The 12,733-nt window shown below is 54.1% G+C and overlaps 5 protein-coding genes across 5 annotated transcripts; all 5 read right to left on the bottom strand.

Moving 5' to 3' along the window:
• Positions 1-964: 964 nt before the first annotated feature.
• Positions 965-3,550, bottom strand: TRAVEDRAFT_48151 (uncharacterized protein; the record flags this gene model as incomplete). The annotated part of the gene is made up of 7 exons (XM_008040295.1): positions 965-1,062; positions 1,126-1,342; positions 1,413-1,558; positions 3,113-3,176; positions 3,244-3,322; positions 3,382-3,444; positions 3,507-3,550. The coding sequence occupies 7 exons, from the start codon at positions 3,548-3,550 to the stop codon at positions 965-967; spliced, it is 711 nt and encodes a 236-aa protein (XP_008038486.1).
• A 739-nt stretch (positions 3,551-4,289) lies between these two features.
• TRAVEDRAFT_48150 (uncharacterized protein) lies at positions 4,290-4,968 on the bottom strand (the record flags this gene model as incomplete). Its single annotated transcript, XM_008040294.1, has 3 exons — positions 4,290-4,384; positions 4,457-4,718; positions 4,783-4,968. 3 exons carry the CDS (start codon positions 4,966-4,968, stop codon positions 4,290-4,292), a joined length of 543 nt encoding a protein of 180 aa, XP_008038485.1.
• Positions 4,969-7,567: 2,599 nt separating this feature from the next.
• On the bottom strand, positions 7,568-8,305 carry TRAVEDRAFT_48149 (uncharacterized protein; the record flags this gene model as incomplete). The annotated part of the gene is made up of 2 exons (XM_008040293.1): positions 7,568-8,177; positions 8,250-8,305. 2 exons carry the CDS (start codon positions 8,303-8,305, stop codon positions 7,568-7,570), a joined length of 666 nt encoding a protein of 221 aa, XP_008038484.1.
• A 1,122-nt stretch (positions 8,306-9,427) lies between these two features.
• TRAVEDRAFT_48148 (uncharacterized protein) lies at positions 9,428-10,339 on the bottom strand (the record flags this gene model as incomplete). Its single annotated transcript, XM_008040292.1, has 3 exons — positions 9,428-9,861; positions 9,917-10,236; positions 10,299-10,339. The coding sequence occupies 3 exons, from the start codon at positions 10,337-10,339 to the stop codon at positions 9,428-9,430; spliced, it is 795 nt and encodes a 264-aa protein (XP_008038483.1).
• A 1,171-nt stretch (positions 10,340-11,510) lies between these two features.
• On the bottom strand, positions 11,511-11,824 carry TRAVEDRAFT_48147 (uncharacterized protein; the record flags this gene model as incomplete). The annotated part of the gene is made up of 2 exons (XM_008040291.1): positions 11,511-11,640; positions 11,703-11,824. The coding sequence occupies 2 exons, from the start codon at positions 11,822-11,824 to the stop codon at positions 11,511-11,513; spliced, it is 252 nt and encodes an 83-aa protein (XP_008038482.1).
• Between the last annotated feature and the right edge of the window lie 909 nt (positions 11,825-12,733).

Genomic DNA, 12,733 nt, shown 5'->3' with positions numbered 1-12,733 from the left:
GCTCTAGGGCCAGGGCGGGCGCACCGTAAGACCTAGTATTCACATAGCGCTGCCAACGAGCACGACATCCAACACCCCCCGGAGAAACCTCACACCCCAGGCCTCAGCCTCCATCGCCGGGCTACCGCGCAGTGTCTGTCATAGCGACACGCTCCGCTGTGAGAGAGATATTTTTGCTCGCGGGTCGTTCGGCGTGATGCGAGGTTGGGCGGGTGCGATGTTCAGGCACGGTGGGGATAGAGCGCAACCCGTGCGCAATGCATAGATCCGTGTTGAAGACAAACGGTATCTGAATCTGTCATACCGGGCGCTGGCTGTTCGATGGGATAGCCCGGCTCTGAAAATTTGAGGTTCTAGCGTACCTAGCGCTACCTGGCGCCACGGTTGGCAAGCCATCTCTGCGCGCCCATATCCCATGAGCTCTGTGAGCACACCAGAAACCGCATTCCTGCAACTCACCATTAGTCGTTGTATCGATGCCGCCGTAGCATCATATGACAGCACGGTCTCGCTGGGAAATCGTTGTCGGCGACATTCCGGGAGTCAACCGGCCTGGCTGTGTTCACAGAGTTCCAGCCTTTCGTAGCGCGGAACATCGGCCGCATTCCGGGCTCCTGAAGCCGCAAGCTGAGGGGATGAACTTCTAGAGAGAGTCATGACGGTTCGAGCCAAGTTGGCTGCGGCCAGTCGCGGCCTCCGCCGACGGCAAGAGAGGCGGAGGGTTCGGGCCGGAGAGCGGATAGCAGGCCCGGGTTTAGCGCTTGTTTAATGCCTAGATCGGGAAGGTGTACTGAACGCCTCAGCCTTGCTTCGGCAGAGAAACGGCCCACCGATATGCGACGGGAAGAAACTACATAAAATCCACTACGAGCGCAAATACATCGCATGCTTATATCGTACGTCCCGCGCTAGATGCGGACAAACGTCATCTGAAGAACAGCCTGAACATGCACATATACAAGGTCTACGCGTCGTCAGAGGCCAGCGTGTCTAGATCACCCTCCACCCGAGCGACGAGCATTGGCGGTGTGACGGGGGAAGGCGTGCGCCGGCTAAATGTCGCTGTGGGAAGAATAAAACGATAAAAAAGAGTATACAGGGATGTCCAAGCAGGATGCGACGTACACGAAAGACCGGCGAGCGGTGGGAGAACTCTCGTGTAGTCGTTTTGCCCTACATCTGTTCCTTGATCGTCTAGAGTGGAAATAGCAGGACTGCGGTAGCCGAGCATCAACATGAAAGGAGAAGGACTCGAGGACGCCCCGGCGGGAGACGGTGGGGGACGGAGCATGTGCGGCCTTGGCGACGTCGCCCGCAGCTGCTCAATCCCTTCAATTGCTTTCTGCGTAGAGTTTCCCATGAATCAGTACACACTATATCCAGAATAGCATATGTCCACATTCATGACTTACCGAGCACAGATCCATTGCCTGGGATACGAGGCTCCGGATTCGCGCAAGCTCATCGTCGTGCGTATCTTCGACCGCATCTTGAGAAGGCTGATCAACTGCGCATGGAGTACTCTCCGTAGCATAGAAATTATTGGCGTCGTGGGAAACTGTAGACATAGTTGTGGCGTCAGAGGAGATGGGTGACTGTCGGCTGGAGAGAATTAGCTTGAATAGCTTGACGTAGTGGAGGTAGCGAGTACGAGTGGACTTCGGTCGATCGTTTATATACCTGGCCCGAGATTGTATGACACCTGTGCGACACGTTCAGTAATAAGACCAATAAAACAGCAGGATGAGAGATAATCAGTCTCTGGCTTGGACAACGCATTCACGGGCATGCATTATATGCATTATCGGGGGACCCTTATTGACGCTACGACTGCGGGAGCAATATCTGATCCTGGAGGGTGATCTCAATTCTAGATTCAACTGCATTAATAAAGTAAATAATATGCAGTTCTCAAGATTGAGCGCAGAGCGCCGCGGCGGAGCTGCCAGAAACCAAGTTGGATCCGAAGGGACTCACATGGTGGCAAGCGCAATACACGGGAGACGCCCACAATGCGCCGGAGGAGCCAGAATGTGAGCGTCTACCAACCTGTCTCTCGACCATCTCCTCGAACCGGAGCACTCTAATAATCTAGCGCTTCTTGCCGTTTATCTGTGCAGGCTCGCTGTAAGCCCTTTATCCTGGAATTTCTTGGATAACGGACGTCCTATGATGGCCGAACGCATCAATATCGTATCGCGCCGAGGCAACATCAATACCGCTTCCGTGCTATAGGTCTAGATATCCGAATCTGAACCGCTACGTCCTTTAGCGAATCATTCTGTACTGTGACACATTTACTCAGTGCCCTGCACACTATGGAGGCACAATCCCAATCCCGGCCGCGGTGCATTCTGCATGCGTATGTGGCAATCGCAGTGCGCGTCCATTTGCCGCCGCTGACTCCGGTAAGTGAATTAATCTTCGTCACCGTGTTAGACCTCTCCTCCCCGAGTGAATACATGAATAATCAAGGCGATGTGATATAGAACTACATGAATACTCAGCGCAACACTTATGCGTGACGCTGACTCACACTGTATCGGCGTCGAGGGCGGCGGACCGTCAAGAGCGCCACCCATCTGCATGCCGCGATGACGCCTCAGCATAGCCCGTATAAGTCCTCCACGACGCCAAGCACCTCTCATGAACAGTGGAAAAATCGGACAATCCACTATGACCCAAACTTCCTGCTTTCCGTCAGGCTCGGAGATGGGAAGCAGATAATGGTCTTTGGCATCGTGAACAACTGGGAGTATAAAAAAGGTACATTGATCCCTCACGAAGTACGGTCTCGGAATATACGTCGCATCTCCAATACAACGCATAAAGCGCAGTGGTTTCGTGAGCACAACCACGAGGGCGACACAGTGCGAATTATACGGAGTGACGGTAGGGGAGTATTTAGTCGGGTTCGGAGAGGATGCTAGGGATTTCATTGGCGGATGCCACCAACGCCGCTGCCCGGCGAGGATCCCAATTTGGTATGCGCTTTTTCGAAGGCGTCCTTGCTTTAGCGTTACGAGAATGTGTAAACAGCATACGAGACGAGACGTCACTAATGCAATTCAAAGGTTCGAACCGCGGCGTCCAGCCTCAGGAAAGCACGTACCGGGCTGAGAACCTTCGGGAGATAGCTTAGCACCGTCCTCCACGCCGTCGGGACGAGGCACGGCCTGTGAATGACGCCGCAAGGGTCAGCGTGCGTATAGACTGGTGGCGTAATGACGTTGGGAGGCTTACTTCTGCGGCCGTCTGCGGCGTAGCCGCTGTGGGTTTCCCTTCAAGGGCACCGAGTAAGTCGGCCTCGCCCTCTACGGCTCTGAATCGCGTGAACAGTGAGCACGGTACAGCACCCCATCACAGAAATCGTATACGTACAGTAGATCAGATACTGCATCGGATTGCTTCGGTTCTACGGCTTCGCGCGAATCGAGGGTTTGACTGTGCGGAAGGGAAGGTCGTCATCCTGGAGTCGATAGAGGATGAATATAAATGGGGCGTACGTTGCGCCTGCATCGGCGTCGGCTTGTGTGGCCTGAGACTGCATCTTGTCAGCGGTCGGGATGGCTAGGGCGTATAAGTAGTATGATAGGATGAAACGGCTGAGTGTGATGGCTCTGGGAGTATGAGTCGAGCCGCTTATATAGCGGTCGATGGGTCGGACCTCGTGCTTGCCGTCTGCAAACAGGGCATGTCCCGTGATGGGTGGATGTTTGTGTATGGGCGTCGACCTGCTACAATCAGTGTAGAAGCGGGTGCATGATCGGGATTGTTCATGCGTAGCGATGCACCGCCCATACAGAATAGGCACCTCGTACTGCAGATCTAGTAACCAGGCGCGGCGCGCTAGTCTAGGGAGCACAGTATAAGTAGATAATATATGAAGCAGAGCTTGGTAAGACGGCTTACCGCCCCGTCACGTCCAACAGCAAGCCAATTGGCGCGGGAGTTTAATAGGGTGAGCATGAGCACCTGATGTTAGATCAAAATGGTCGCCACAACTGTAGCATTATCATATGATTGAGGCGAATTATGACGACGCAAAACTCTTGCAAAACCCGAACGGAAAGATGATAGAAAGGGATCATATTCCGATTCGCGGTGGGGTCGTACTGGGAAGTACCATTCCTTGCTACATAAACATGCATCGGGGTTGTCGCCTACCGAATACACAGGGTACGTCGCAATCTTGAAGGGTGTCGTAGTTTGCAAGACCCAAGAGCAGGGGTATAATGTCTTGCCCGGGATTGGATATGTTTGAACTCACCGGGAGCAACCGAGTCCGGTCAGTACCATTTGTCGAAGCCTTCGTCGCCGAACAAAATGAGATTGGGCCTGTTTGCTGAATAATAGCCCGAGTCGTAGGACTCCTCGTCCGGCTCTGTCGAAGCCACACAGGACACCAATCAGATACCAAAGACAGAGCGGGAACACATCGTGTGGCGCGGCTTACCTGGGGAGTGACGCCACGAACCTGAGACGTCCATGGGGAAATCATTTTCCTCAGGGCCGTCCACTGCGTCGTCTGAGCGCGAGGGCGACTCAGACAGCCATGTAGATGGCATATCGACTTCATGATCATGCGTCATGGGCGAGAATGGAGACTGCGGCGGCGAGACGGCCAGTTGCAACATCATGCCAGCCGGCGCGAGAGCCCCCTCAGGCTGCTCTTCGCATAAGGCGGCGAGGCGGGCGTTTACTGCAAGCCATGTTTCCTGTACAACATGCATAATCAGTTCCGATGCGCGAGCACTGGCCAGACGGGCGGTCAGGGCTTACCAGTGTTTGATTGACGAGGATGAGGGACGCTTTCATCTTCTCGGCGGCCTCGAGCATACGTTGGCATTCATCAACGTCGGAGCCGCCCTGCATCGCTGCCATACTATGTGGCGGGTGCTGCTCGACGCCTTGATCATCGGAGAAGGCAACGACGACGTCGAGACAGATCTGTGCCGTATCGGACATAACGTTTACACTGGACGAAGGGATGCGTTAGATGGGTTAGGGGAGGGAGATGTGCGAGGAGTCGGCGTGAAAGATGGGAGATCTGCCGTGAGCTCTGTAGAGCGCTGTTTATACGCAGGAATGGTGGCGATGCCCATGGGAGTCATTTGCAAAAGGCCCGAGTGGGTGCCAGAACAAGAGCAGCGCCTCGCGCGCGCTGATGGGCGATAACAGACACGAGGACAGACCTGTGTAAGCCTTCCACAGCAGGCGTGAAGCACGGCGACCCAGGCTATCTCGATAGGCAAGTGAGTAACAGTGCGAGGCAATTCGCACACGCATGCACTATCCGTATACCACGTTCTGAGAGTCTGCGGAGGACTCCCAGATAGGCAGCACATGGCGCGGGCTCTGTATGATGTGTCAAGCAGGCGTCGCGAAGAAGCGCTCGAGACTACTAGGAGACGTACCGCGTGACCCGTCGCAGTACACCCTCTCAGTAAACTTCACGTACGGGTGCTGTTGTGTGAATGAAAAGAACAGTTGATGGATTCGAGAAGAAGGCCATCTGGTTAGGAGCTCTGAGGTGACGTGGTATTGGCCGTTGGCGAGCCCAACTCGGCGGCAATTCGCCAGTCGTGCTCTTCGCTCTGCTGAGAATCTGTCAATAAAAAATGCCATGACTCGATAATAGACCTACTGACCAAGCTTTAAATTCCTGAAACAGATTCGCACTATGAAGACACGTAGATCTGCTAGATTTGGGGTTGATCGTAACAACAGCAGCGGGGCGACGGCGCTGCGTCGTGGGCCTCACCGAGGCGCAGATGATTCGGGTTCTGGGGGTGACCAGTAACCTCACAGATCGCTCGATGCAGCTACTGACTTCCACATCAAGATATTCTGGACACGTCTGTTATAAGTACGCGCTATAGCGCTGCGAGTCCGATCTGGTGGCGAGGGGGAGAAGGAAAGCACTGCGTCTCGGCGTTTCCCGCAGGTCGCGAACGGACCGACGCGCGAGCGCTTGTATTCTCCGACTCGCCTTGGCCCTTGACCGCGACCTCGGAGCTCGCGAACCACATGTACGTCGTCAAACCCAATTAAACACCAGTCAAATATCTCACGGATGAGTTTGCTTCTCATACAGCTCACAAAATGTTGGCCTTTCCTCTCAGTCTGAGGCCCCATCGGCCGAAACCCATCACGCACAACACCCATGGGCACCGGCACAAGCTCAGCGAAGGTAACTGCATTTTATGAAGGCCTATGGGCAAAGAATGCCGTACTCTGCCTCTATGACGAGTCCGCTTTGCGTGCACAAAACTCGAGGCGTGCGCAAGCCGTCCTACTTCCGACCGGTGGGCCGTTTCTTAGAAAACCCTTCAAATCCCTGGTCGTTGGCAGCGTCCTCGCCGCTGTCGGGCTGCGCTTGACCCTGGCTCCAAACCGTATAGTTCGCGGACGCGGAGCGAGCACTCGTGTTGGCATCAGCGGCACGTGGGTGCGTCACTATTTCTTAATATGACGAGGATCGTAAGGACAACGTTTTTGAAGAGCGAAGTGGCGTATCAGCGCTCGTGAACATCCAGGAAGGCGCGCGCGGAGAAGACGCACCTGTAAGAGCTGGGCAATCATCGACGGTCGCTTGGAGGCTCGGCGTAGTCTCCTAATCAAATGCGGTCATCGTCAGCGCACCCGTGCACAGTGTAGTGGCGTCCGAGTCGAACCGCTTACCCTATGCTCTGACCGTGTTTTACACTCAGCAGCCAGCCCGCCTTCTTCGGCGAGGCTCATCGGGTCTCGAGCTACCGTGTTTGGTCGCCCAGCTTCTAGTCCGCCCTCTTCGGCGAGGCTTATTGGGTCCCGAGTTACCGTGGCCGTCGCCCGAACATATCTAGACGATGCGAACACGAGACGGCGTCAGGGTCTTGCGGTCATATCGAAGAGATATCATTTCAGACACGTACGTCGCAATGACGGTCAATATGTTTGACATCGGGTGAGCGGTTGTCCAAACGGCGATATATAGAGATTTGGCTTCGGACGTAGTCAGTAGGAGTGCGAGGGTATTGGGTGATCGGTACGCTAGTACGGGCTCCAGCACATGGTTATATAGCACCATGTAGAACGCAGTGGTCACTGTCAATATCCGCAGAGTCATTTGCGACAGGACAGAAAACAGATATCTTTCTCAATAGACTCCTAAAATTTAAGAATGCAGCACAGACGTGAATGAGTGCAAGCGGCAACATATCGCGAAAATGCGCACGTTCTATTATGCGAATCTGGTTACCCGGAGCGCCGACCGGGGGTATCGCGCTGGCTGTATATGAACGATCAGAGACTTATCGTGAAGTGATACCTGTAGCGTTCTGTAGGCCCCGGCGCTGTTACCGGCGGCACCGGTGCTATCGTCACTTAAGTTCCTACTAGAGGTTCCGGAATCGGATATGCAGAGTGTGCGATGAGAAGATTAATATTTGGAATAATGAAGGGGGAGGAGATACACATATTTGGTCGCTATGCCGCGCAGCGGAAGGCTTCAAATTGAGGATCAAGCGGCGAGGATGCTCGCGGTTCAGGGGTTGGCAAGTGTCCGCTGTTTCTCTCGGCTCTACTAGTGGTCCCCAGGGTACACGAGAGAAGGTATGTCGTCATAGTCGTCGCTGGGTTCGTCGTACCCATCGCCGAGTACGTAGTACACGCCGCCTGATGCCAACTGGTGACCCACACGTTCGGGGATGACGAGGCCGGTAAGATGCGATATGAGGGGCACTATTTTGCCAGGTATGCCTCCGAACGAGAGTTTGGGGCGACCATCCTCGGAGTTGCGGACAGAGATATGTATCTCGGGAAGCGACAAGGCGAGTTGGTCAATTGCGGAGACATAGCATGAGGTGTTAGGACCTAAGCCCAGAGGATACGTGTTGTTCCGAAGGAGAGGCATGCGTATGTTCGCCTCAAGCTGGTCGTTCAGCTCAGAGGCGCAGATCCGGAATACGCGCGAGATGTTGTCGACGTGCCCTCTGGTCAAGTTCTTGAATAGCGCATACGTAGTCGTCCTTGTGGTACTCTTGTATGAAACAACGGTAATCGTCACCGCTGGCGGCAAGGGATGTGTGCGCAGGTAGCTCGAAGAAGCGACAGATCGCAGAACGGCCGAGTCTGGGCCGTGTGGTGGAGACACGGTGAAGTCGACCCAATGGATCACGACTCCTTCGTCAGGGCTGACGGCAATCGATACAAAAACGGCTCAGTTATCTGTTACGCAATGAGTAAAATAGATCTGAAAGACGTACCGCACACTCACTGCGTCCTCGGACTCAGTCGGGTCGTACATCGTGGCGGCGGACATGATACTAAACGAGGCAGCGCATCAGTAATTCGAGGCCAGGACGAGCGAGCTGACTCGAACACCTACTATCAAGATTAGTCCAGAGGTCCAAATTCCTTGGCGAAACGGAGAGTGCCTCGGAGAACGAGGGTGCGAATCCTGTGGCGGGATACTGCAACCAGGAATGCGGGGGTTCGGAGCAATAACTTAGAGTGCTACCGAAGAAGGCATTATATAGTGGGGTGCCGTCGAAAGCCCATAGTAGTCATCGTGGTCTCTGGCGGCAGAAACGAGGCCTATTGTGCCGAGTGCGTGGTGACAAGGACCTGCCAAAACCGTGAGTTATGAGCACCTTGACATGCAGCAGGCATCGTGTACACCTTCCGCATCAAGGCGACCACGCTGATAAATGGAAAATGAGGATCTGGGTGGTCACAGTAAGAATATCGCTGGAAGGAAATATACCGAGATCTCGTGAATCTCTGAATGCGCCGCCGAGCACAAAGGCGAACGTTTGTCCCTAAGCTACAACATTAGCAATCAAAGGTATGCGGTAATCGGCATATCCGGCAAGGGACATGACTGTACATACTCGTTTTAGTGACACCGTCGCTCGCTGTGCTTCCAGTATCGCAGTGCAGTATCCGATTGAGTTGTCAAAACGAGCAGCGAAAAGCTCGGATCGACGATGACAAAGTCAGTTCAAGATGAGTCGAAGTCATCGCGTGCGTTATCTGCGTGTTGAGAGATAGAATGCTCCAACGACCACGCCGCACAGATATACAAGGCAATGCTTGCGGGCCATGGAGTTCTAGGGTCTTGAAAGCTCGAAGTGGAGGTGGTGGTAGCAGGTGAAGAGATGTGTCAGTACTGTGGCGCTGCCACGGGTTCACCGGCGCTATAGTCCGAGTCGACCACAGCATCGCGGGCTCTCGTCGGCGGTCGCCAGGTACAGGCTGCCGGTATAGGCATGCACTTCAGAATCGAGTTCATATTATGCTACCTATCCAGCATATAGTATGGACGTAGTCGCGAGAATATCAGACCCACTTAAAGGGCCCGGCAAACGCGGAATGGGAGGTATCAAGTAGGTGATTGGCCTACAGCCTTGCATCGGTGGAGTGCGCGACGAAACCGTCACAATCAGGGTAGCAATAAGGTTGGGTGTACACCAGACGGATCTCCCAAGGACTCCTGCGTCATGATCAGTGGCGCAGCAGGGTCTTCACCACTGCTAGGCTCGAACGCCTGAGTGCCGCCACCGCTTTCGAGGGTAGATTTGACACCGGCGGTAAGTACAGAGAGCCAGTCGCATACCGTGTCGAACACATAATCCAAGGCGTAATCAATGCCGGTATAGCCAATAAGCTTTTTCGCCTCGCTTGGTGAAATGCCGGGCGGTGGCGGAAGGCCGTGACCGAGGCTCGGGGAACGACGAATAATGGAGTCTTGGCGATGGCCTGCACCGGCCCTTCCAGCTTGTTTGTGTGCAAGAAGCTTCCTTTTTGCTATCCCAATCGCGTGCTCCGGGTCCGCGAGCCCTCGCCTCCCGGTAGCCCGGTCGTAGATGAGGATTTCTATCGAGTGGATATCAACGAACGCAACACAAACATAGGATTCGAGGAGACAGACCGCTTATTACTTCGGCGTAGTATCGCTCCTCCTGGTCTGAGAGCGAGACAGTGCCTTTGGAACGGAGTTCATCATTGGCACGGCGGACTAGATTGATGACAACCGAGTCGGGGATGTCCGCGCAATCCTCAGTTGCATTCTCTTTCAGGCTGATTTTGTCAAGGTGATCAGTCCCGGCGGTCGGTGAATGCAGAGATAGGAATGTCATAATGTCGTAGTAAGACGAGGGCGAGGCTGAGTGCAGAAGGCGGACGTACACCGCGCTCGCCACCTCGATGGTCTTCTCAGTTTCCGTTTGGATACATTGAATGGGTATCGCTCTGCATCAAGATCGTCAGCATTACAATTCTGGGGCGCGTGAGCAGCGTCGAGCGCTACGTACATCTCGCGCCCTATGTGCTTCTCGGACTTGGGCTGCTGCATGGGGCGAGTTGTGCGTTTCGGCAGAAAGGGCGGATGGCGAAGGCGGCGATGTAGTACGGGCGGCGACAGATAGGGAGAGGGAACGCGGAGTACAACTCATATAGTGGATAGCCCGCTTCATGTGACGATATCCAGGCATTCAAAATATCGCCATCGACGCACCCCCAAATCAGTGAAAGGGAACGGACAAAAGGGTGGCGGCTAGGACGGCACAATCAGTTACGTGCCTCAAAAGACTTGCCTTATAGTAGAGATATCAGCTAGGGGCGTTGTAGACGTCTCCTGTATAAATAGTGTTATGGCACAACGTGTTTGACTGCTTCGAAAAGATTGCATAAGCGCGTGTCTATTTAAGCAGTTTAAACACACCTTCATCTCTGCGCAACGATATAGAAGCGTACTGATCAGAATTCCGGAAAGGAGAGGCATGCCGTGGGGGCCGGGTCCTATTCCATGCGCCGGCCACCGAAGCGGCGCTTTCTAGATAGACCCCAGACGAAGATCCAGAATATCGCAATAGGAAAGACACCAGTAGTGTAACCATATATCTACATCATAAAGACTCCAACACAGTAGAAAACGAGCCAGCGGCGCAGCAAGATAGTCTAGAAAGAAGGTGGTAGCCCTCGAGCCGAGCCACGCGCCGCACCCGCGCGACTCAACAAGTTCGCCTTGAATGGGGAGGGCCCTCTCTATTCCATATATCCAAGCAGCTCCAAGCAGTGGTTTCCCAGACGTCGCTTCATAGATTGGCCGCAGTGCGAGGGAGCTAGATTTGAACAACACGCAGTCGTCGACGGTTACTAAAGGCAAAAGTGACTCGTATAAACGCTCGGGACGCGATGGCTGGTTGGCGCCACAACGCCGGCGCCTATTGAACCTCAGAACTCATCCTCGACCCCGACTTCCAGAAATCGTTATCTCTCTCTCTCTCCAGTAACAGAATCCAGTTAACGTCTACATCCTGTAGGCTTAATGTACAAAGCTGATAACGGATATATATAGGGGCGTTATATAGACCAGCATACAACACGGGCTAATAGCGCACTCAGGACGACTTAGTGACGACGAGAAAGGTGTTGCAGCGCTATCACTGACTAGTACTGAGGGCCCGCTGGTTCGTCCGCGTTACCAGTACCGTAGCCCTAACACCGTCGGTGATGTCCCTGACCTACTTAACCGTCTTTTTCTTGCGCGAAAAGAAGCGATGTTTGGAATCCTTCGGCGTGCCGCCACTGCCCTGGGGGACGGCAACCCTCCCGGTGCCAGGTGCGTCCGAGTCGCCTTCTCCAGCCTTGGGGCTTTGAACAGATAGGCAAGAAAATCAGAAAGACGCGTATGCGCTAAACATCACGGAACTTACATTGCGTGCGAGGACTCCGACTGTACCTCAACTGTGGCGTGTTCAGCCACAGGACTGTCAGAGGGAGACGGCGGGGAAGGAGAGGTCGCCAATTCAATCTGTGGGTCCGAGGTCTGCGCCATGTATGTTGGAAAGTAAGCGAAGGTGCGGCGATTTGGGGTGCTTGTGGATGTGGAGAGCAAGAGCTGAGCGCTGACGGGCGCGTGCCGGAACAGAGCGTTTTATACTACAGTGAGCGCCGAGGTGGCCGCGGCCGCCCTCGCCACGAGCCGCGCAAGCACTATCCGTGGATATCCCGTATGCGGCAGCGTGGTGATGCTCACAACACCGTGCGGAGGTTTACAAGACTAGAAGGATATCCTGATCAGTGAAAGCGGAGATCCAGAAGGCGCACCTTCCTAGTACGACGCCGATAATGTTCTTGAGACACATGTATCAAAACGCGGCGGTGTGCGAAGATTCCTAAACACAAATTACACAAGGCCTCGGAAGCAGACGTCGTTCCGCGCCCTGCTTAGGAAGGACGCTGGACGCTGGTGAGATCCCCGCAGTCGATGACACGAGGCGAACAGGCGGAGTCGGCGCGATGCAGGTTTTGTTTGATCCGAGAGACTAATGTGCCCGAATTGTGATGGAACGTTGTACTGTCTCGAAGAGAATTCCACTCGAGACGTGCGTTAAATCCGTTTCCCGCTCGCCCGCATAACGCAGACCCGCTGGTTCAAAAAAAAATCGCCAATTTGAGTATTGATTACCTGCTCAGAGACTGGAAAGCTTCAGGGTGATATATAAAGGAGTATGATGGAATAAATAGTACCTCAGGCTTGCCTCAAGTAATTCTCGGCGAACGGCGGAGCAAGAGGGTGTTGAACTTCTGTGTCTACGGCTGTGCCGGACCGGGAGTGGCAGTGATAGTGGCTGTGCGTCTACCATACGCCAGCATGGACTTTCCTACTTACCATATACGTACATTCTTTTGTTCTGTACTTACTTGGCATCCTGCCATCCCTCCACATGATTCTGGTACGTTC

This window comes from Trametes versicolor (genome assembly GCF_000271585.1).
Source record: "Trametes versicolor FP-101664 SS1 unplaced genomic scaffold TRAVEscaffold_6, whole genome shotgun sequence".
NCBI lineage: Eukaryota > Fungi > Basidiomycota > Agaricomycetes > Polyporales > Polyporaceae > Trametes > Trametes versicolor.
The sequence above is the reverse complement of the archived record's forward strand: the minus strand, read 5'-3'. Positions and strand labels throughout refer to the sequence as shown.